Genomic DNA, 18,204 nt, shown 5'->3' with positions numbered 1-18,204 from the left:
GCCGCCTGGGGGGCTCAGTCGGTGAGCGTCCGACTCTTGGTTTCAGCTCAAGTCATGATCTCAGGATCCTGGGATCCAGCCCTGCATGGGGCTCCCCACTCAGCGGAGGCTGCTTGGGATTCTCCCTTGGCCTCTGCCCCTCCCCCTCTCGCACTCTCCCTCCCTCCCTCCCTCCCTCGAGCGCGGGCGCGCTCTCTCTCTCTCTCTCTCTCTCTCAATATAATAAATAAGGAAATAAAATCTTTTTTAAAACTCATGCTCTTTAAAGACAAAAAAATCAAAGAGAAAGAGTATGAAATAGGCGGACGCTGCCTCCTGAAGCAGCCCGGGCAGGGGACTGTAATGGAGTTTCTCCCTGCTCTGTCAGATGGGCGCACGTGTAGTTTTCACTAATGTGCTCAGGACCGGGACTCCAAGTCTCGTTTTGGTCAGGCCGGAGAGGAGAGCGTTGGCTTTCTTTCTTAACCTCAGGTCATTACATAAAACCTCACCAGCCAACGTGTCTCCTGTTGTTCTTTTAACAGTGTGTCCCAATGGTCACCCGTGCTCTGTGGGAGAGGTGAGTCTTGGTATTCGGGGTGCTGTTTGCGGGGCTCAAACGTTTGTTCCTCTAAATCTGAGCAGGGGGCCATGGGGGAAGAGGTTAGCGGGGGTCGTGACCTTCTAGAGAACATAGACTCCTTTCAGGGCTTTTTACGGTGCTCCAACCAAACATGTAAACGGTACAGAGGGCCTGCAGGCCTCCATCTGTACTGGGGGCTGTCCTGAGCACTGTGGGCTCTGCTAGGGCAGGGCTCTGCTAGGGCACTGCGCAGCATCCCCGGCCTCAACTCACCAGATGCCAGGAGCTCCACAGGTCACCAGGGTGACAACCAAAAATGTGTCCAGACGTTGCCCAAGTCCCTGTGGGAGACAAAACTGCTGCTAGCCATCCTTCCCAGCCACTGCCGCGTGGGGTCAGTGACATGTGCAAGCATTGACTGGTCCATAGGCTGGATTAGAGGAGATGTGCTCTAGATACCACAGGACAGGAAATGAGACTCTGGGTGGTAAACCCTGGCGGAGAGAGCTGTGTGCGCCTCACGTCTGCATTCCGCAGCGTCCGGCCAGGGCCCATCATGGTGTCCCTCTGCTGCTGCAGCAGCGGGCTGTTGAACTGAGCAAAGTGAATGGGAGCCTAGAGGAGGAAAGGCGATCTGTATGCACTGCATGTTTCTGAGGTGCGCCTGCTTCCTCATCTACGGAGTGGGGAGAGCGAGACACATTCTTCCTGAGACCGCTCTCTGCTCTGACGGCCTGAGGTCTGGGGCCTGTTACAGGCTGCGATTGACAGTATACACCAGCCCACAGCCAGATTTGGAAAAATGAGGCTTTGGAAGGAGCAAATCATATGGTTACTTTTTTTTTTTTTAATAAAAAAGTCCAAACTGAGTTCAGGAATTAATTTTGGAGGCTGCAGTAGGTTTCTGGTGCTAGATAATAAGCCCTGGTGTGGTGGTTGGGGGGTGGGGAAGAGCAGTGAGTGTGAGAAAGGAAGGCTGATTACGTATTTGTCTACAAAGTGTCTGTTTGGGAGTAAAACCCAAGCTGTCTCTCCTGCTTAGAACGTCCACATGTACTCACGGGCACCATATTTGCACAGGGCATCTGCCCTGTGTCTCGGGACTCCTGCATCACTGACACGTGCTCACAGTAGAACAAGCAATCCACGTGCCATCGCCACCTCCCATGCCACATGTGGATTGGCCTGCAGGTGGTGTTTGTGCACGAAGCGCCACTCCTCCGAAACTGAGCGGGGGCACGTTTGTCTTGTCCTAGTGCGGCAGGCCGATGGAGCAGAGCCGTTGCGTTGACTGCGGTGCTCTAATTGGAGGGATTAATCACAGACCTGAGACTGGATTCCAAGTTATCAAGTATGTAGGAGTGTATTTCTTTTCTAAGTGATCGAACCACGGGTGTTTGGGCTGTCTCTATTCCAGTGGATAAGTTGCTGCTAAGTACGGTATTAATTACTATTATGCATTTGGGCCTGTGTCACATCGTATCTCAATCGCAAGGTCCCCGTGGTCATGTCACAGGTGCCTGATCTGTCCTTGGCTGACTAGGCTCTTAAATGCAAAGCAGACCACACGTTAATGTGTCTTATCCAGATGTCTTCTGTGTGGGCCCGGGGCATGCCCCCTATAGAAATATACTTGACACACCCAAGTGACCTAAATCAGAGGGACATTGAGGTCTACAGAGCCACAAACTGGGTTTTTGTCTATCTGAGCTCACGCTGTCTCACTTGTAAACTCAGCTTTCTCCACTGTTTGCGGGAAGTGAAGGAGACACAGTCTTTCTTACCACACGCTCTGGAATCTACATGCGTAGCTGGTGTCCCTATCCCAGCCTTCCCTCAAGATGAGTGTGGTTCCTCGTGCTCCCCCAGATGGCTGACGGGGCCTCCCTGTGGCCATCATACATTTTGGCTCTTCTGGTGCTGTTATAGTTTAAAATACCCTAGCCTCTTATCTTCACAAACCATCAGAATGTTCTAGAACATCGAGTATTTTTACAACAGAATGTATCTATCATACTGTGTCTCCCATCTAGACGTGATACGAAATTCTTTGCCAGGCCTTCAATCCCGGTTTTCAATTTGGGAAAATGAGATTGGTGTACACGTCCCGATGTCGATGTCACCTGTCCCAAACTCAGGCCATCCTTAGCCTATGTGCTTCCCTCCCCACGATGATTTCAGTGGGAGAAGCAGGTGCAGACCTTGTCCTGACACACGGTCCGGGGATTGCACAAATAACCACTTGGTTCAGCCGCTTCACACTGAGAATATTGTGAGCTGTGGTCAGCCAGGAAGGGGAGGCTGGATGGAAGACCCTGAGGCGAGAGGTCTGGGCTTACAAGAGTAAGTCCTAGAACACCGATTTCTTCAGAACGCAAACCTCGTCTCCAGGGCCCAGGAATCCAGGGTGTGCCCCTAGGGCTGAGGAGAGATGACCGTCTTCAGTCTCCACCCTGTCTTCTCTTATCCTCTCCAGTAACAATACAGACAGAACGCAGACTGGCCACGTGCTGGGAGCCCCGCTGCCCGGAGGCGAGGCGGTGGTGTCTGACCGAGAGCTGTCCCCAGTGGCCTTCCTGCTCATCCGGTTGCTCACGCACCTGGCCCTGCTCCTGGGAGCGGCCCAGAGCCCTCAGGTACAGCATAGTCGCTCCTGCCAGACCATGTGTTTGCTCGTTCATTCCTAACCACCCACTGTGGGGTTTTCATCATGAGTCCTTTGCTTACAGAGTTGTGGCCACCTCCCGTGGACTAGGACACCTCCCCTGTCAGTGTTCCCTAATCCACAGAGCAGTAGGTCATTCATACATCCTCATTTCCCCACCGTGGCATGTGATGGTGTCGGGGAACTACATGTCAGGTTACATAAAACCCATTTTATTTTTTAAAGACTTTATTTATATAAATATAAATATAGACAGCAGGGGGGAGGGTGGAGAGGGAGAACCCCAAGCAGACTCCACGCTGAGAGCAGAGCCTGACATGGGGCTCCATCTCACAGCCCTGAGATCATGACCTGAGCCAAAACCAAGAGGCAACATTCAACTGACTGAGCCACTCAGACGCCCCTAAAGTCCGTGTTAAAGGAGCACTCCATGTCTCGGTGTGCACCCAGGAGCGGAGAGGCTCCTGTAATGCGGCGTTGGCCCGCATCTTCGCTGTGGCTCTGGGAAAGCACATGCGTCTCCTCTAAGGGGATTAACCGCCATAGCAAACGTTGAGGGGTTGAGATCCTGTTTAGGTTTGTACACAGTGTGGCTGTAATGAGTTCGGAACGAGGCTGCTCCCACGCAGGCTCACAGACATGCGTCTTGAGGAAGGAAGACCTTGCTTGAGTGACGGGTTATAGGCAGCGTGGTTTTGAGGAGTTAAGAACAGGGCCGTGAGACTGTTTCGCGCCGGTCATGTGGAAGGCAGTCGCCCCCACTGCTCTGCCTCCTCCCGCCGCCCATGTTCGCGCGGCGCTCCCACCACCGCCCCAGCGCCAGCTGAGACACGGCCTCTGCCTCGGGGCCGGCTCTCCTTCCCGGGCTGTGCGGGCGCGCTGGCTCCCCACAGACGAGGTGCTGTGTCTCGTGGCCCCCGCAGGCGCTCAGGCACATCATCAAGCCTCCGGTGCAGGACCCCAGAGGCTTTCTGCAGCAGCACGTCCACAGTGACCTGCAGCAGCTGACGAAGACGCTGGGACGGAGCGCTGACGAGACCGCCACCGTGGTGCACCTCGTGCTGTGCAGCCTGCTCCGAGGGCAGCGCCACCTCTCCAGCTGGGGTGAGCACGGGGCGGGGGAGGAGCACCCACACACATCAGATAAGGGGAAGCAGGGAGAAGTGTATGGACCAGCACACAGGAGGACAGCTCGTCTTAGCATTTCCCCTGTCGGGCCAAGACCTGTGACACCGGGGTCATGTGCATAGCGGTGTTACATGTGTGTGCATGGGGGGGAAAGCCAGCCTGGTGTGCGATGGCCCTGCTGCACGAGGGACATGTATCGTCCAGGACAGGCGATGTGTGAGTCATCACCGTCAAGAGACCGGTGTCTGGCACTCTGTTGGGATTTGTCCTCCTTGGACCCCTGGCCTGTCTGGGGGCCTTCTGCTTGTCCTAAGGACATGGCTGTCTGGGGCTGCCTGACCGTGTTGACATGTCCACAGTTTGCTGCATGGAAAAGCAGGCTACAAACCACCGTGGTCACGAAGCTAGTGTTCCCATTTTAAAGACTGAAACCCATAGAAAGGAAAGGTCCGTAAGGTAACTTAGTAAAAGAGTTATCTCTGAGTGGTGGCAATGAGAGTGACTTTATTTTCTTTTTGTTTGTATCTTCACAAAGATCATGGGGTTGGTGGGAGCAGCAAGGACCATTTTTAAACACTCAGGTTAATTTAAGAGGAAGCGCCCTGTGCACCCCTGAAAGGGAGCATGATTCAGTCACCTTTAGGTGCTGTTCATGGAGCTGCTGTGCTCTCTGTTCCTTGGTTAACCCGGGCGTGTTTCCTTATAGGGCCTTTAGGTTTTGATGCAAGACTGTGGACCAGAGAGCAGAGAAACAGCTGGGAGAAGGCCATGCAGACCCTCATTCTCCCTGAGCTGGAGGTACGTGGCCAGCAGCCCAGCTGGGAGCCTGCGGGCAGGTATCCTTGGTGGTGTCCCCCAGGCGCTCAGGCCAGTGTCCCTCACACAAGTGGTGTCGGGGGTACTGGTTGAGCCCCAGCCCAGGGGTTGACCACGTGACCACTCCACCGTCCTGCTGTCCCTGCACCCTCTGCCCCTGGGGCTGGGCGGGCAGTTAAGGAGTTACTGTGAGTCCAGAAAGTGCAGGCGGCTCTCGCTCCACCACCTTTTACAGCAAGATGTGAGAGCAACAGGTAGATAGACAGACTCTCATGTGGCTGCCCACCAGAAATGTGTAATTTGTCCCTCCTCTGTCAGATAAGACAGTACTGAGACTCAGTGTGCCCAACGGGGAATAAAAATAAAAGATTGGGCATAGAACACAGGTCTCGGAGTCTCCTGTCTGCTGAGATGAAGCCTGCAAACGAGGAACTTGTAAGTGGTTCGAGAGACAAGGAATGTGAATGCCTGGTCACGTGCTGGACCCAGTAGGGCAAGGTCCCTGAATGGCCCGCTGCTGAAGCCACTGGGTGTCCCCGCCTGCGTGAGTGGTCTTACCTCCAGGCCTTGTGCCGTTCTCTCACCCAGCATCTGGAGAAAGCCCTGCTGACGGTGACGACCCTCATCAGCCAAGATGAGCGGATCAGCTCCAACCCTGTGGCCAGAATCGTGTACGGTGACCCAACGGCCTTCCTGCCCCACCTGCCCCAGAAGAGCGCGGTCCACTGCTCTAAGATGTGGACCTGCAGGAGGAGGGTCACCGTGGAGTACCTCCAGCACGTGGTGGAGCAGAAGAACGGCCGGGAAACTGTGCCCATCCTCTGGAAGTTCCTACAGAAGGTAGGGCTGCCCCGCTGTGACCACACACCCGTGCGTCCCCCGTGCGCTTGACGGTCTGCCTTTTATTCAGTCCGTGGGGCATGTAACTGACCATGTCAGTGCTTCACTTTTCTGGTGGAACACCGGTAACAGAAGACTCGGGGCCAGAGGAGGGGTCCTCATACACATTAGACCATGAGGCGGTTTGTAGTGTAAAGTCACAGGGGAAAACCTGCGGGTCAGGGTTAGCAGGAGTCTGTGAAGCACGTGAGGGCCAGGATGGTATCTCCCCAGTCACTCAGCAAGAAGGAGCAGGATTCAGATCTTCCTGGTGGTGTGTGTTCACCTTCACCCCCCACACCCAGTGCCAGGAGCACCTGGCCACCAGTGACTGTTGAATGAGAAAGCTTTCGTCAGACAGCCCAGAGTCTCCCCTGTTCCCGACCCGGCCTTGGGGGAAGGGAACAGTGTGCTGAGTCGGTCCCCTCAGTTAGACCATAAACACACCCCGTGTCAGCCTTGTTCCGCATGAAGGCTCATCTTCCACAGTTGGCTGTCGAGCCCTTCCCCCTGGACCAGCATTTACAGTCCAGCCAGAAATGTCTGACGATCGGTGTAAGGGCAGGAGTTCCTGTGGGAAGGGTTTCCTAGGTCTCCCACAGAGGCGCCCAGCCCCATTCGACTGGAGATGTTTGGGTCCTGTCCTCAGATGACACACAGGAGGAATGCCAGGCCTGGTTGCCTACATTCCCAGCCTTTTTGCTCTCCGCAAGTTCTCTGCACACCCAGCCCCTCGCGGGCCCATGAGGCCGATTTCTTTCATGAGTTTTTGGCAAACACATGCGATGTGTTAGCTCCAGGGGCCAGGGACTGTGCGTGGTGTGCAGGACGTCTGGCACACAGGCAGCAGGCTCTGGTGAACGATGGGACAGCCTCTTCCCGTGTCCGAGGAGCCTGATACGGCCTCACACAACACTGCACATTGACTGGATCAAATGCAAACACGGGCCCTGAGCCAGCCCCAGGGTCTCTTTCCCCAAAAACCTGTTCTAGGTGAACTAACACATGGCCGGGCGGTCTTCCTTCTCCAGGAGGCAGAGCTGAGACTCGTGAGATTCTTGCCTGAGATTTTGGCCCTGCAGAGGGATCTAGTGAAGCGGTTCCAGAACGTTCCAGAAGCTGAATACCAATCCATCCGATCTTTCATTAGCAGCCACCACGAAGGTACAAGTCTGCTCTAGTAAGAGGTTGACACCACCCATGTTTGGTGGCTTGAAGAGATCACTGCAGCGGGACTGGGAGAGGTGCACTCGGGGTTCTGGGTGCTCTGCGCCCCCAGCTTTCAGTGCCACACAGTGGGTGCCGTGAATCCCAAAAGCCCAGGAAGAGGCTTTGCCACGGCTGAACGTGCTGCCCGGTCTCCAGCCCCTGGAGCTCCACATCAGTGGTTACACACGTTGCTGAGCCCGGAGGCATGAAGTTGGGCTCTTCCCAAAGACCGTGGGATGTTGTTGGTTGCCCTGGATGGGGTAGGTGTTTTCATGGGGCTCTAAAAGAGTGTTTTCTCTGGCAGATGGGTTGAAGCAGTTACTCCACAGAAGAGTTGGTATCTTTCTGTCGACATGGAATAAGCTGAGGAGGTCACTGCAGACCAGTGGTAGGTGCCACACTCCCTGCCGTCAGCCCAACTCAGCCCTGCAGTCGCAGAGCACTGTGCCACGTGCGTTTCATCTGTGACCCTCTGGGTGGAGGTGTGTGGGACACGTGACATGGCCTACTGGGAAAACTAAATCCCCAGTCATCTTGGGTGTGTCGATACAGACTCAGGAAGGAGTTGAGAACATTCGAAGCAGTCAGCACAGGCGAGAGGCTGGAGGCGGAACTGTCAGAGCATCTCCGGCTCCAGCCTTGACACGATGGGAGCAGCGGTGGAGACCAGGGGTGGCCTCTTTGCTTAGAACACCCTGTTCTCTAAAGGTGAAATCAAGCTGCCAGAAGACTACTGCACTGCCGACTTAGACATGGACACTGATTTCGAGGTCATCCTACCTCGTCGCCGCGGCCGGGGCCTCTGTTCCACCGCCTTAGTCAGCTACTTGATCGGCTTGCACAATGGAATTGTCTATGCGGTGGAGAAGTTCTCCAGCGGAAACAACAGGTGAGTGCTCGCCTGCAGGGGGCGCTGCTCTGCTGGCCGGGAAGCTGTTTCTGAGCTGGTTCACCCAGCACCAGGACAGACGTGAGCCGGGAGGCAGCAGCTCCCGTCCCTCGGTCAGGCTCTGGGGTCCACAGGCCCAGGCAGCATGTTTGTCTGCTTGGACTAGGAGCATCAGCTAGGAGCTGGCTCCGTGTCGCCCAGAGCCCCGGGCCGCGTGTGCATGGCGGACACTGAGTGCTGCGACTCTGTGTCCCTCAGCTACTCCATTGATGCCTCCGAGGTCACAGACCTGCACGTCATCAGTTACGAGGTTGAGCGGGACCTGATGCCACTGATTCTGTCCAACTGCCAGTACCAGATGGAGCAGGGCCGGGAGACCCTGCAGGAGTTCGACCTGGAGAAGGTTGAGCGCCAGGTCACCAGCCGCTTCCTGCAGGGCAAACCCAGGCTCACCCTCAAGGTACGGCTGGCCCCGTGGTATTTATGGTGTCGGCACATCTGTTTTGTGAAAGTCGGCCTGAGTGTGGCTTTTCTCCAGCGGTTTCCGAGTGAGCTGGGAGTAGGGATGACCACCCAGCTGCGCTTCCCCCCAGAGACCGGGACTTCACTGCCCGCCGTGCCTCGGCCATCGACTCCCTTGAGCTGCCTCCGAGCCTCCTTCCCCCCAGGGTCTCTACAGGTCCCAGCGGACCTGTTGTCGAATTTCTCCACCATAGTAATGGCATTGCCTCCCACCCCCGACGGCCCCTCGTGGCTGCCATGTTGCCTTTCCTCGCCACACGCAGCCTGTCACCCGGCACCATGGGTGCCCCATGTAGCTGCCGCAGACCCCGCTCCCGCCCCCAGCGTCCGTCCCAGGTGTGACCGCTGCAGTAGCCCCACTGCTCCCTGCCTCCCATGTCTTCAGGCCACACTTTGAAACCAGATCTGACTCCCATCACTCCCTGGTAAAGGCCCGACCCCGACAGGCATCCTAGTGCCCGTGGGGTAAAGCCCTTGCTGCTTGTCCCAGCCTGTCTCCGGCCACTTCTTGTGGACTGCGTGGACTCCTGTGACTTCGCGCACCAGACTGCCCTCTCTTCCTGAACACCCTGTGCACTTTCATGTCTCTGTTCTTTTACCTAGACTGTTCCTGTTCCTTCCAGGTCCGGTCAGAGACCTTGTACTGGGGGGGGGGGTGCTCCCTCACTGCCCACAGTTGGGCTCTGAACTGTTTGTGCCCAGGGCCGTTTTAACTGGTTCTGCCATCCCTGTCGTCTAGCAGAGGGACTGCCTTGTGTGAGGCTGTGCCTGGTCATGGTTGGGGGAGTGCGCAAACAGGAGGGCCCCACCCACGCTCCTGTGTCCCCACCGGCTCGCAAGCCTACCGCGTCCTCTGTGAGGCATCTGCGTGGCCATCGAGGCAAGGCTGGGTCCCTTGTTGTGTTACTGGTTCCATAGACTGTGGGTCAGGCAGGGACATCACAGGGCCGCAAAGCTGCGCTCTGCCTGACGGCGTGCTGGACAGCGCGGTCCTGCGGTGGAGTGACTGCTCAGGAAGCCTCCACAGTGGCTTCCATCTCCAGAGACTGTTTTCTTTCTCAATTTAGGGGATACCCACTCTGGTGTACAGACGGGACTGGAACTATGAACATCTCTTTATGGACATCAGGAGCAAAATGGCACAGGTGATCACAGCTCCCTTACGGCGTGCACAGTGCTTTTACCTGACCATGGTGCTCTCCTCGTGTGGGGACTGCACAGCCTCGCTCCGCGCGATGGCTGGGGGCAGCACGCAGGGGGCCTCCCTGAGTTCCCTGAGCCCACTGCTCTTTCCAGAGGGCAAGCAGGACGCGAATCAGCAGGAGTGTTCTTGCTGAAATCCTGCATTCGTTTCTTAGTCAGGATGTCGTGGCCGTGCTGACGCACAAGGTCCAGAGAACTTACTTGTTCCTGCTCTTCGGGTTTACGTGTGTGGGGTGTGTGTGTCTGGCATGTGCATGCGTCCGCATGAATATCCTCCCAGAGCTGCTTTGAGGACTCCGTGACCTCACGTCTATTTCTGTAGAGTCCGGAATACCGCTGCCACTTAGGGGTCACTAAGTGTTAACTGCCGCTATTGTTAGAGGGATCGTCCCACCTTATGGCCTTGGCAGCGAACAGGGTGAGCGCTCTTGCCAGGGAGCGACACCCGAGAAGCCCCAGCCATGGACCCCTGTCCTGCCTTTGATTTCCTAGAAACCCCTCCCCAACGTGGCCGTCAGCGCCATCTGCGGGCAACTCCTGTCCTACAGCGATGCCTGTGAAGCTCTGTCCGTCATCGAAGTCACACTGGGGTTTCTGAGCACGGCCGGCGGCAATCCGAACATGCCCTTGAGCGTGTATGTCCAAGACATGCTGCGCATGGGCGACCGGACGGCGCTGGCTCTAAAGGTGGGTCTCGGTTGGGCTCTCTTGCGGGTCAGTCCACGCTGCCCTTCCCACTTCCTGCTGGGATTAGCGCCATTCGGGGGTCCGCAGAACGCACTCCGGCACTAGAGGCAGCGACGTGTCTGCGTGTGAGGCTCTGAACCGGGCATGTCAGAGATGCCCCCACTGCACGCCAGCCACCCGCCTCTCCCGCGAGGGGAATAGGCTCTGAGATGGGATGGCAGCGGGGGGACGAGGCTCTGGAGGTTAGGCCCACGGCTGGTGCGTGCGTGCGGGAGGTGTCCGTGTCCGTGCATGGGGGATCAGAGTAGCACGGGAGCAGGAGCGCCACCACGCCCACCTGTGCCCGCTCAGGAGCCTGTTGCCCTTTCAGGCCTTCAGCAGATGCCAGCTGAAGCACACGATCGCCCTCTGGCAGCTCCTGTCGGCCCACAGGTCAGAACAGCTGCTCCGCCTGCATAAGGTGAGTGCAGCCCCGCCCCTGCTGGACTGGGGCCGCCCCACCTCCTCCCAGCCTCCTGCTGCCTCTGTTCTGGTTTGTTCTAGGAGCCCTTCAGGGATATCAGTGCCAAGTATAAAGTGGGTCTCAGCCCAGAAGACATGAAGTGCCTCAGGACTTTCCTGAATCAGACGGACCTCGACTCCTTCCTCCTGGAGCTTCATGAAATGATCATCTTGAAACTGAAGAGCCCCCGGGCGGAGGACAACTTCAGACCCGAGTGGAGGTACGCAGGGGTTCGTTCACAGGTGGGCCCGGTGCACACGAGGTGTCCTGCAGTCTCTCCCGCCGTCTTCCACAGGCATGGAAGATGCCATCTCACCTCAGAAGCCTGTGCCCTCCTGTTTTACCCCCTCCAGACCCCCCGCGGGCTGGCCCGTGGGTTTGGTCTGTGTCGGGTTTTTAAGAATAATTACAGAAGTCATATATTCTCATTATAACAAGTGTACTTATGTCCGAGATGTGCATTTTATTTTTAAAGTTTTTCTTTTTTTATTGAGGTGTAATTAACGTAGTGTCGTATTAGTTCTAGGTGTGCAAGGTAGTGATTCAGCAGTTCTGTACCTCACTCAGTGCTCGGGGGGACATGTGTGCTCTTAATCCCCTTCACCTGGCTACCTGTCCCTCCACCCCCCCTCCGGTAACCACTGGTTGGTTCTCTATAGTTAAGAGTCTGTTTTTTTGTTTGTTTGTTTGCTCTTTTTTTCTTTGTTTATGGGATTTGTTTCTTAAACTCCACATGAGTGAGATGACATGGTATTTGTCTTTCTCTGACTGATTTATCTCACTCAGCATTATACTCTCTAGTTCCATCCACATCGTTGTAAATGGCCAGGTTCTTTTTGATGACGAAGATTCCATTATGTGTGTATATATATACCATAACTTTTTAAAAATTTACTTAAATTCAATTAGTTAACATATAGTGTATTGTTAGTTTCAGAGGCAGAGGTCAGTGATTCATCAGTCTTATGTAACACCCAGCGCCCATTCCATCACGGGCCCTCTTTAATGCCCATCACCTATTTACCCCATCCCCCATCCCCCTCCCCTCCAGCAACCCTCAGTTTGTTTCCTACGATGAAGAGTCTCTTATGGTTTGTCTCCTTCTCTGATTTTGTCTTGTTTTATTTTTTCCTCTCTTTCCCTATGCTCCTCTGTTTTGTTTCTTAAATTCCACATGTGAGATCATATGATAGTTGTCTTTCTCTGATTGACTTATTTCCCTTAGCATAATCCCCTCTAGTTCCATCCACGTTGTTGCAAATGGCAAGATTTCGTGTGTTTTGATGGCCGAGTACTATTCCATTGTGTGTGTGTGTGTGTGTGTGTGTGTGTGTATACACACATACCACATCTTCTTTATTCATCTGTCGGTGGACATCTGGGCTCTTTCCATAGTTTGGCTATTGCGGACATCGCTGCTATGAACACTGGGGTGCAGGTGCCCCTTCAGATCACTACATTTGTATCTTTGGGGTAAATACCTAGTAGTTCAAAGAATATCAGTGTATGCAAGTATATGCCAGACAGCGTAATGGAGGAAAACTGCAAATATGAAGTGTGCTGGCGAGGAGACCTGGGATTGGATTATCTATTTAGAAAAACAGGAACTAGGGGCACGTGGGTGGCTCAGTCGGTGAAGTGTCTGCCTTTGGCTCAGGTCACGATCCCAGGGTCTCGGGATCGAGTCCCGCATTGGGCTCCCTGCTCAGCGGGGAGCCTGCTTCTCCCTCTCCTTCTGCCTGCAGCTCCCCCTGCTTGTGCTCTCTGTCAAATAAATAAATAAAAATCTGAAAGAAAGAAAGAAAGAAAGAAAGAAAGAAAGAAAGAAAGAAAGAAAGAAAGAAAGAAGAAAGAGAAGAAAAGAAAAGAAAAGAAAAAAGAAAAGAAAGAGAAAACCACACCCATGTATAGTATGTGAGAATACCCAACACTGGATATTATCTGTCTTTTACGTTTTGCCAGTCTGTAATGGCCCAAAACGGAGATCTCATCCTCACTTTTAGTTTCCTGTCTGCTGTTGAAGCTGCACATATTCTCCTAGCATATCTGCCAGTTTTCTATCTTCTCCTGAATTATCTGTTGATATCTGTTATGGTTTTTTTCAGTTATCTTTTTTCATAATCTTAAAAGATTTAAGATCATCCTTTTATTTGTTATGTTACAAATGCTCTACCCCAGTGTTTAATTTCAGAAAGCCAGATCTGACGGAATTTTTCTATAAGGACCAGGAAAATATAGCTATAAGGGTCTCCGTTACCTGAAGGCTGTGAAGTATTCTGCCATGTTTTCTTCCTGTGCTTTCGTAGTTTCGTGTTGGACATCTGCTATGTTGACCAGTTTATTTTTTATGTGTGATGTGAGGGATTTACCATTCCTGTTTTTCTTTTCTTTTTTTTAGATTTTATTTATTTGACAGAGAGAATGAGCACGAACGGGGGGAGGGGCAGAGGGAGAGGGAGAATCAGGCTCCCCACTGAGCAGGGAGCCTGATGTGGGACTCGATCCCAGGACCCTGGGATCATGACCAGGCTTCACCAACTGAGCCACCCACGTGCCCCTGGTTTGTTTTTCTAAATAGATAATCCAATCCCAGGTCTCCTCGCCGGCACACTTCATATTTGCAGTTTTCTTCCATTACACTGTCGGGCATATACTTGCATCATTGATATTCTCTGAACGTACTCAACAAGTCTTTACTATCCTGGACTTTCAGTGCAGAGAAAAAAGATCCCTTTCCTAGGAAACATCTTTGTTAACATAAAACCTGAAATGGAATACAAGGTTTTTTTGAATGGCGAGGCTGTGTGTTCATAGAGCAGATCACAGTAGCAGAGTGCTTACAGGAGCGTGACCCGGCCATTACCAGGGTCAGCTACGCTCTGGGCTGTTTGTATAGTGCAGGTGGTAAGCAGCAGGTGTGTCCTGCAGCCCCTCACCCCGGCTTCTAGTCCCCGCTCAGGAACTCAGGAGTTGGTTGACTTGACTCTGATGGTCTCCGTGAGCACTTGGAGACAGTGATGACCCCAGATGGTGTCCTTGCATTATATGGGAGACCGCTTAACCTCCTGTCTCTTGTTCCTTGGTTTTTCAGCCTGAGAGACACTCTGGTAAGTTACATGGAAACCAAAGACAGTGAAATCCCTCCTGAACTGGAGCACCAGTTCCCAGAGAAGATACTGCTGTGCAGTTGTGTCCCCGTGTGGGGCGCGGCTGCTGAACTGAAGCAGGGTCGGCAAGCAGGCTAGAGTCCGCTCTGCCCTGGCTGGGGCTTCCTGGGGGGCTGCAGGACCCCCGCGTGCTGTGCCACGGACAGCCTAAGAGCCACGCTGCTTCAGGAAATGTGCAAGTTCCACATCTTTCTCACGGACTGTGAGTGCCGTCCGGGGGGAGGGGAGAACTGGAGACGTTGTGAAACTGGAACCAACCGCCTTTCCATTCCCCCGGAGGGGGGCGGACTGAGCATGTGCTTGTCAGCTTCCCGTGACAGTGGCGGAGGGTGCCTTCAGCTTGCTGGCTGGAGACTGGCACGTACCCACCCTGGCCCCTCTAACTACAGAATGAGGGAGGGGGAAACAGGGCTATTGATTTTGCTTTTGTTTTCCTTCTCATCTATTCTGCAGTCAGGGAGGAGACTCCGGCTCGTTGCTTCCCTTCAGTCCTGCGTGTTATACACACATTTGTAGGTTTCCATGAAGCCCCTTTTTTGTCCCCTTCCAAATACAAGTCAGCATGTTCTGTGAGTGCCTTGAGGCCAAACCTCCCAGCCCTCACACGGCCCCCGGCGTGTCCGGGTCGGAGCTTTCCTTGTTTACACAATCAAGAGACTGGCGTGATGGTCACATTTGCTTCTGACTCTAGGGGTTTTAAATTCTGAATGAAAGCTTATCAATTAGCCTTGGATCAAAGGCATGGTTCTGGCATTTTCCTGAGAACTTATGGATGGTCCAGCATCCTGCTAAATAAACGTGTGGTCTTGATGTGATCTCGAAGTCCCTGACGTGTGACGGTCTGTTTCTTCCTCTGGATCTCAGCCACGCCGTAAAAACAAGAGAGAACACAGAACCAGCCAAGTTTCTGAAGGAGGGAAAAGAGAATAGTCTACCAGCTGATCTTGTACCTCTTTTCTTCCTGGGAGGCTTGTGCCTCTTTCGCACAATGTCCTCAGACACTTGTGGCCTCTGGACTGACTCCTGCCCCCAAGTGGCTCAGCACCCATTAGCACGGAGATGCCTACTGTTCACGAGTCAGAGGCAGACGTCTTCAGTATACATTCCGAATCAGTGAACGACTCAAGTCAACTTGAAATTAGGCCCGTGGGGTGAAAGCTACTGGAAGAGAAAATGCTGCCAGGACTGCTGTCAACACTGCAGCCACAGTGGAGGGAGCTGCCGGCAGAAGCTGCCCCTCATTCTCTTCAGTGTCTGATGAAGGGGGGCCCGGTAATCCAGACCCCTTGGCGATTAATCTGATACAACAGCCACTTGCACTTAGTAACCTGTGATTGTTCCATTGTTCCAGACTCTGCAAAGGCACCCCCCCATCTTGTGCCTGGGTTGCCCATTTAAGGGGAGAGGGGCTTGTTCAATTCCTCGACTTGCACTTGGAAGTGCTCTGATACCTCCAAGTCGGGACGGAGCCGGCATGGCCATCAGGTGCTGCTCTGGGCCCTCACTGTGCCACACCTTGGGGGGGGGAGAGTCGGGGGTCCGTCTCCTGCTGTGAAACTTTTTTTTTGGCTGGGAACTTTTTCCCCCACATTTTTATGAAGGGTTTTTTTAACGAAGGTATTTTGTTTTCTATGCTATGCTTTCAAAGCCTTAACCATCCTGTCTAGCATTATCTTCTTTGTACAGAAATACACTGGCCTAGCACAGGCAAATGTAAATTTTATTATACTTGTCATACTTGTTTTAATAAACTTGAGTTTTGCTGCTAAAAAATCGTTTTCTTTGAGGGCAGAGCTTCTATTTATGGCAAGTAGACACCAACTCAGCTTTGGGGAATGTTTTTGGTTTTTTGTGGAAGCGTACATGTAGACGCATCCATAAAGTGGAATGTTCCGGACAGAATATGTTCGCTCTGGCGTAGAAGGTGGGAAGTAAATTTTTGTCAGGACGGAATGACGGCAGAGCTCGGGATCCGTAGTTGGCCCCTGCTCGCCAGACTCCAGGGCAAAAGCCTCAGGCTCGGCCTCAGAGGGGTGACCCCACACCTGTGCCTGCGATGGCCTCGCTGGAAAACAGCTGCACTCTAGCGAGCTGTGAGTGCTGTGTCCACAGGTCAGGCTGTGGGATGGGAACAACAGTTCCTCCGTAAAAGGAATAAAGATACGCAAGGGATAAACCAGCAGCTCCCGGCGGCCCGCTGACGTTGGAGTGATAAAATACATTCGGGGAAAATTGCATTTTCTCTTCCAAACGGAAAGGCTCCTCCAGGAGAGAACCTGTGGGCTTCCAGGGGAAGGCTTGCCCCTGCTGTCAGACCTCTCTTCTTCCCGCAGTTTCTGTTTCAAGCCCACCGACCCGTCCCTGCCTTCTTGTCTCCTCACTGACCACCACCTCCCCCTCGTTCCCGCCTCTGATCGCATCCACCCACCTGCACGTTTCCCTGTTGCAGCTCCTGCTTTCTGCCCAGGCAGAGATCATCGCTAGGCTGGTGGTGACTCACCTGAAAATCTTCATGACTGATCACTGTCTCCCTTTTAGGACCTTGCTGTGTGTGTAAATTCTGTACCTTTTGTCCCAGGCTGCGGGATTTCATCATGTGTTAACTGAGACGCCATGAGTTGTGTCGGTGATTCCTGGGTTCGGGCAACGCTTTCCAAGCCCTTCTTGGTCACGAATTAGCTTATGCACAAGCATCGTGAATCCCAGTTCCAACTGGAAAAGCAGCACCAGGAAAGGGCAAATGCTGACCTCACCTCATCAGGGCCCTGGGGACAGCAGGACCCTGCTTCCTTATGAGGAGGTGGGAGGATTTGGGGGAGCCATCTCGGCAAGAGCCCAGAGAAGTGGAGGGACGGGCCCTAGCTGGACCGCACACATGCTGCCCCAAGACCTTGTCCATCCTACACAGACCTGCACCCAACCCTGCCCCATTCCTCTGCACCCACCCTGATGATGAGTGTGCCACAGGCCCAGCATTCCCCACCCCCAAAGCCTGTACCCCGAAGCACAGCAGAGCCTCGGCTAGAGCAACTTCGGCCCCAGCCCCACAGGCCCACGAATGGCCCCCTGTCACCCAGTGCAAGGGCCCCCTCATCCTCACCACCGTGTACCATGACAAGGCCGACCCACAACACGTCCCAGACGGACCCCGGTGCAAATCTTGGCCCTCCTGTTTGCCAGTTCTATGGCCTTGAGCAAGTCCTTGACCTCTTTAAGCCTTGACTTCTCAATGTTTAAAATACCTCTCTGTGCTGTGGTGAGAAAGGAGCTAGTGCAGGTAAACGACAGGGCACGTGCCTGGCATGCAGTGGGCGCTCAGAAGTGGTGGGTATTCCTTCTCCCTGCTGAAACTTGCCCATCCTTCAAGGCCCTGTCAGTTGTCAAATGCTATTCAAAGCCTTTCCTGAACCTCCAACGTCCGTATTTCCTTTTGAGATCTACATTCAGACTACAGTTCTTATCCACACACTTCTCCGAATCTCCCTGGTAGGATATACAACATGGGTCAGATGCCTACAGGTCAGCCTCACTGGCTGCCTTCCATGCCTCAAATACACCAATGTCTTGCCTACCACAGGACCCTTACACGAGCTATGCCCTTTGCCCGGGCTCCTCTTAACTATCCCCTCAGAGAGGCCTTGCCCACTCAATCTAAAGGGGGCTGGCGCCTCATTTTCACTGCAACAGGCACACCATGCAGCTGCACCCCGAGGAAGCTGTAACCCCAACATCCAGCACAAGGCCTGGCACAAGGGAGCGCGGAGTAAATATTCATTCAGTGGAGGAGCTTAGAGCTAAGAGTCAATGTTCCAAGGGTTCTGTGTGTACTGTGGCAGGTGAGGCTTTGGGCCTGCCACGACCCATGAGTCTGGCCCGGTGAGGAATGCGACCTGCTCTCAGGACTTTCACTGAGGTCTTGGGCCTAAAATCACAGTGTCGTGCGGGGGGGGGGGGGGGGGGGGGGGGGGGGGGGGG

General features: G+C 54.0%; 1 protein-coding gene across 3 annotated transcripts in view; it reads left to right on the top strand.

Moving 5' to 3' along the window:
- Positions 1–15,995, top strand: part of RNF213 (ring finger protein 213) — a 99,552-nt gene extending 83,557 nt beyond the window's left edge. For all 3 annotated transcript variants that reach the window (XM_040640067.1, XM_040640065.1, XM_040640066.1), the window contains 15 exons: positions 525–559; positions 1,819–1,913; positions 3,039–3,198; positions 4,151–4,331; positions 5,062–5,153; positions 5,760–6,011; positions 7,082–7,214; positions 7,564–7,647; positions 7,968–8,148; positions 8,407–8,608; positions 9,738–9,815; positions 10,366–10,560; positions 10,931–11,020; positions 11,104–11,282; positions 14,154–15,995. In XM_040640067.1, the coding sequence (XP_040496001.1) occupies positions 525–559; positions 1,819–1,913; positions 3,039–3,198; positions 4,151–4,331; positions 5,062–5,153; positions 5,760–6,011; positions 7,082–7,214; positions 7,564–7,647; positions 7,968–8,148; positions 8,407–8,608; positions 9,738–9,815; positions 10,366–10,560; positions 10,931–11,020; positions 11,104–11,282; positions 14,154–14,307 (2,111 nt within the window). In that variant the 3' untranslated portion in view covers positions 14,308–15,995. The remainder of the gene's footprint in view (positions 1–524; positions 560–1,818; positions 1,914–3,038; positions 3,199–4,150; positions 4,332–5,061; positions 5,154–5,759; positions 6,012–7,081; positions 7,215–7,563; positions 7,648–7,967; positions 8,149–8,406; positions 8,609–9,737; positions 9,816–10,365; positions 10,561–10,930; positions 11,021–11,103; positions 11,283–14,153) is intronic.
- Positions 15,996–18,204: the final 2,209 nt, after the last annotated feature.

This window comes from Ursus maritimus, unplaced genomic scaffold (genome assembly GCF_017311325.1).
Source record: "Ursus maritimus isolate PB19 unplaced genomic scaffold, ASM1731132v1 scaffold_24, whole genome shotgun sequence".
NCBI lineage: Eukaryota > Metazoa > Chordata > Mammalia > Carnivora > Ursidae > Ursus > Ursus maritimus.
The sequence above is the reverse complement of the archived record's forward strand: the minus strand, read 5'-3'. Positions and strand labels throughout refer to the sequence as shown.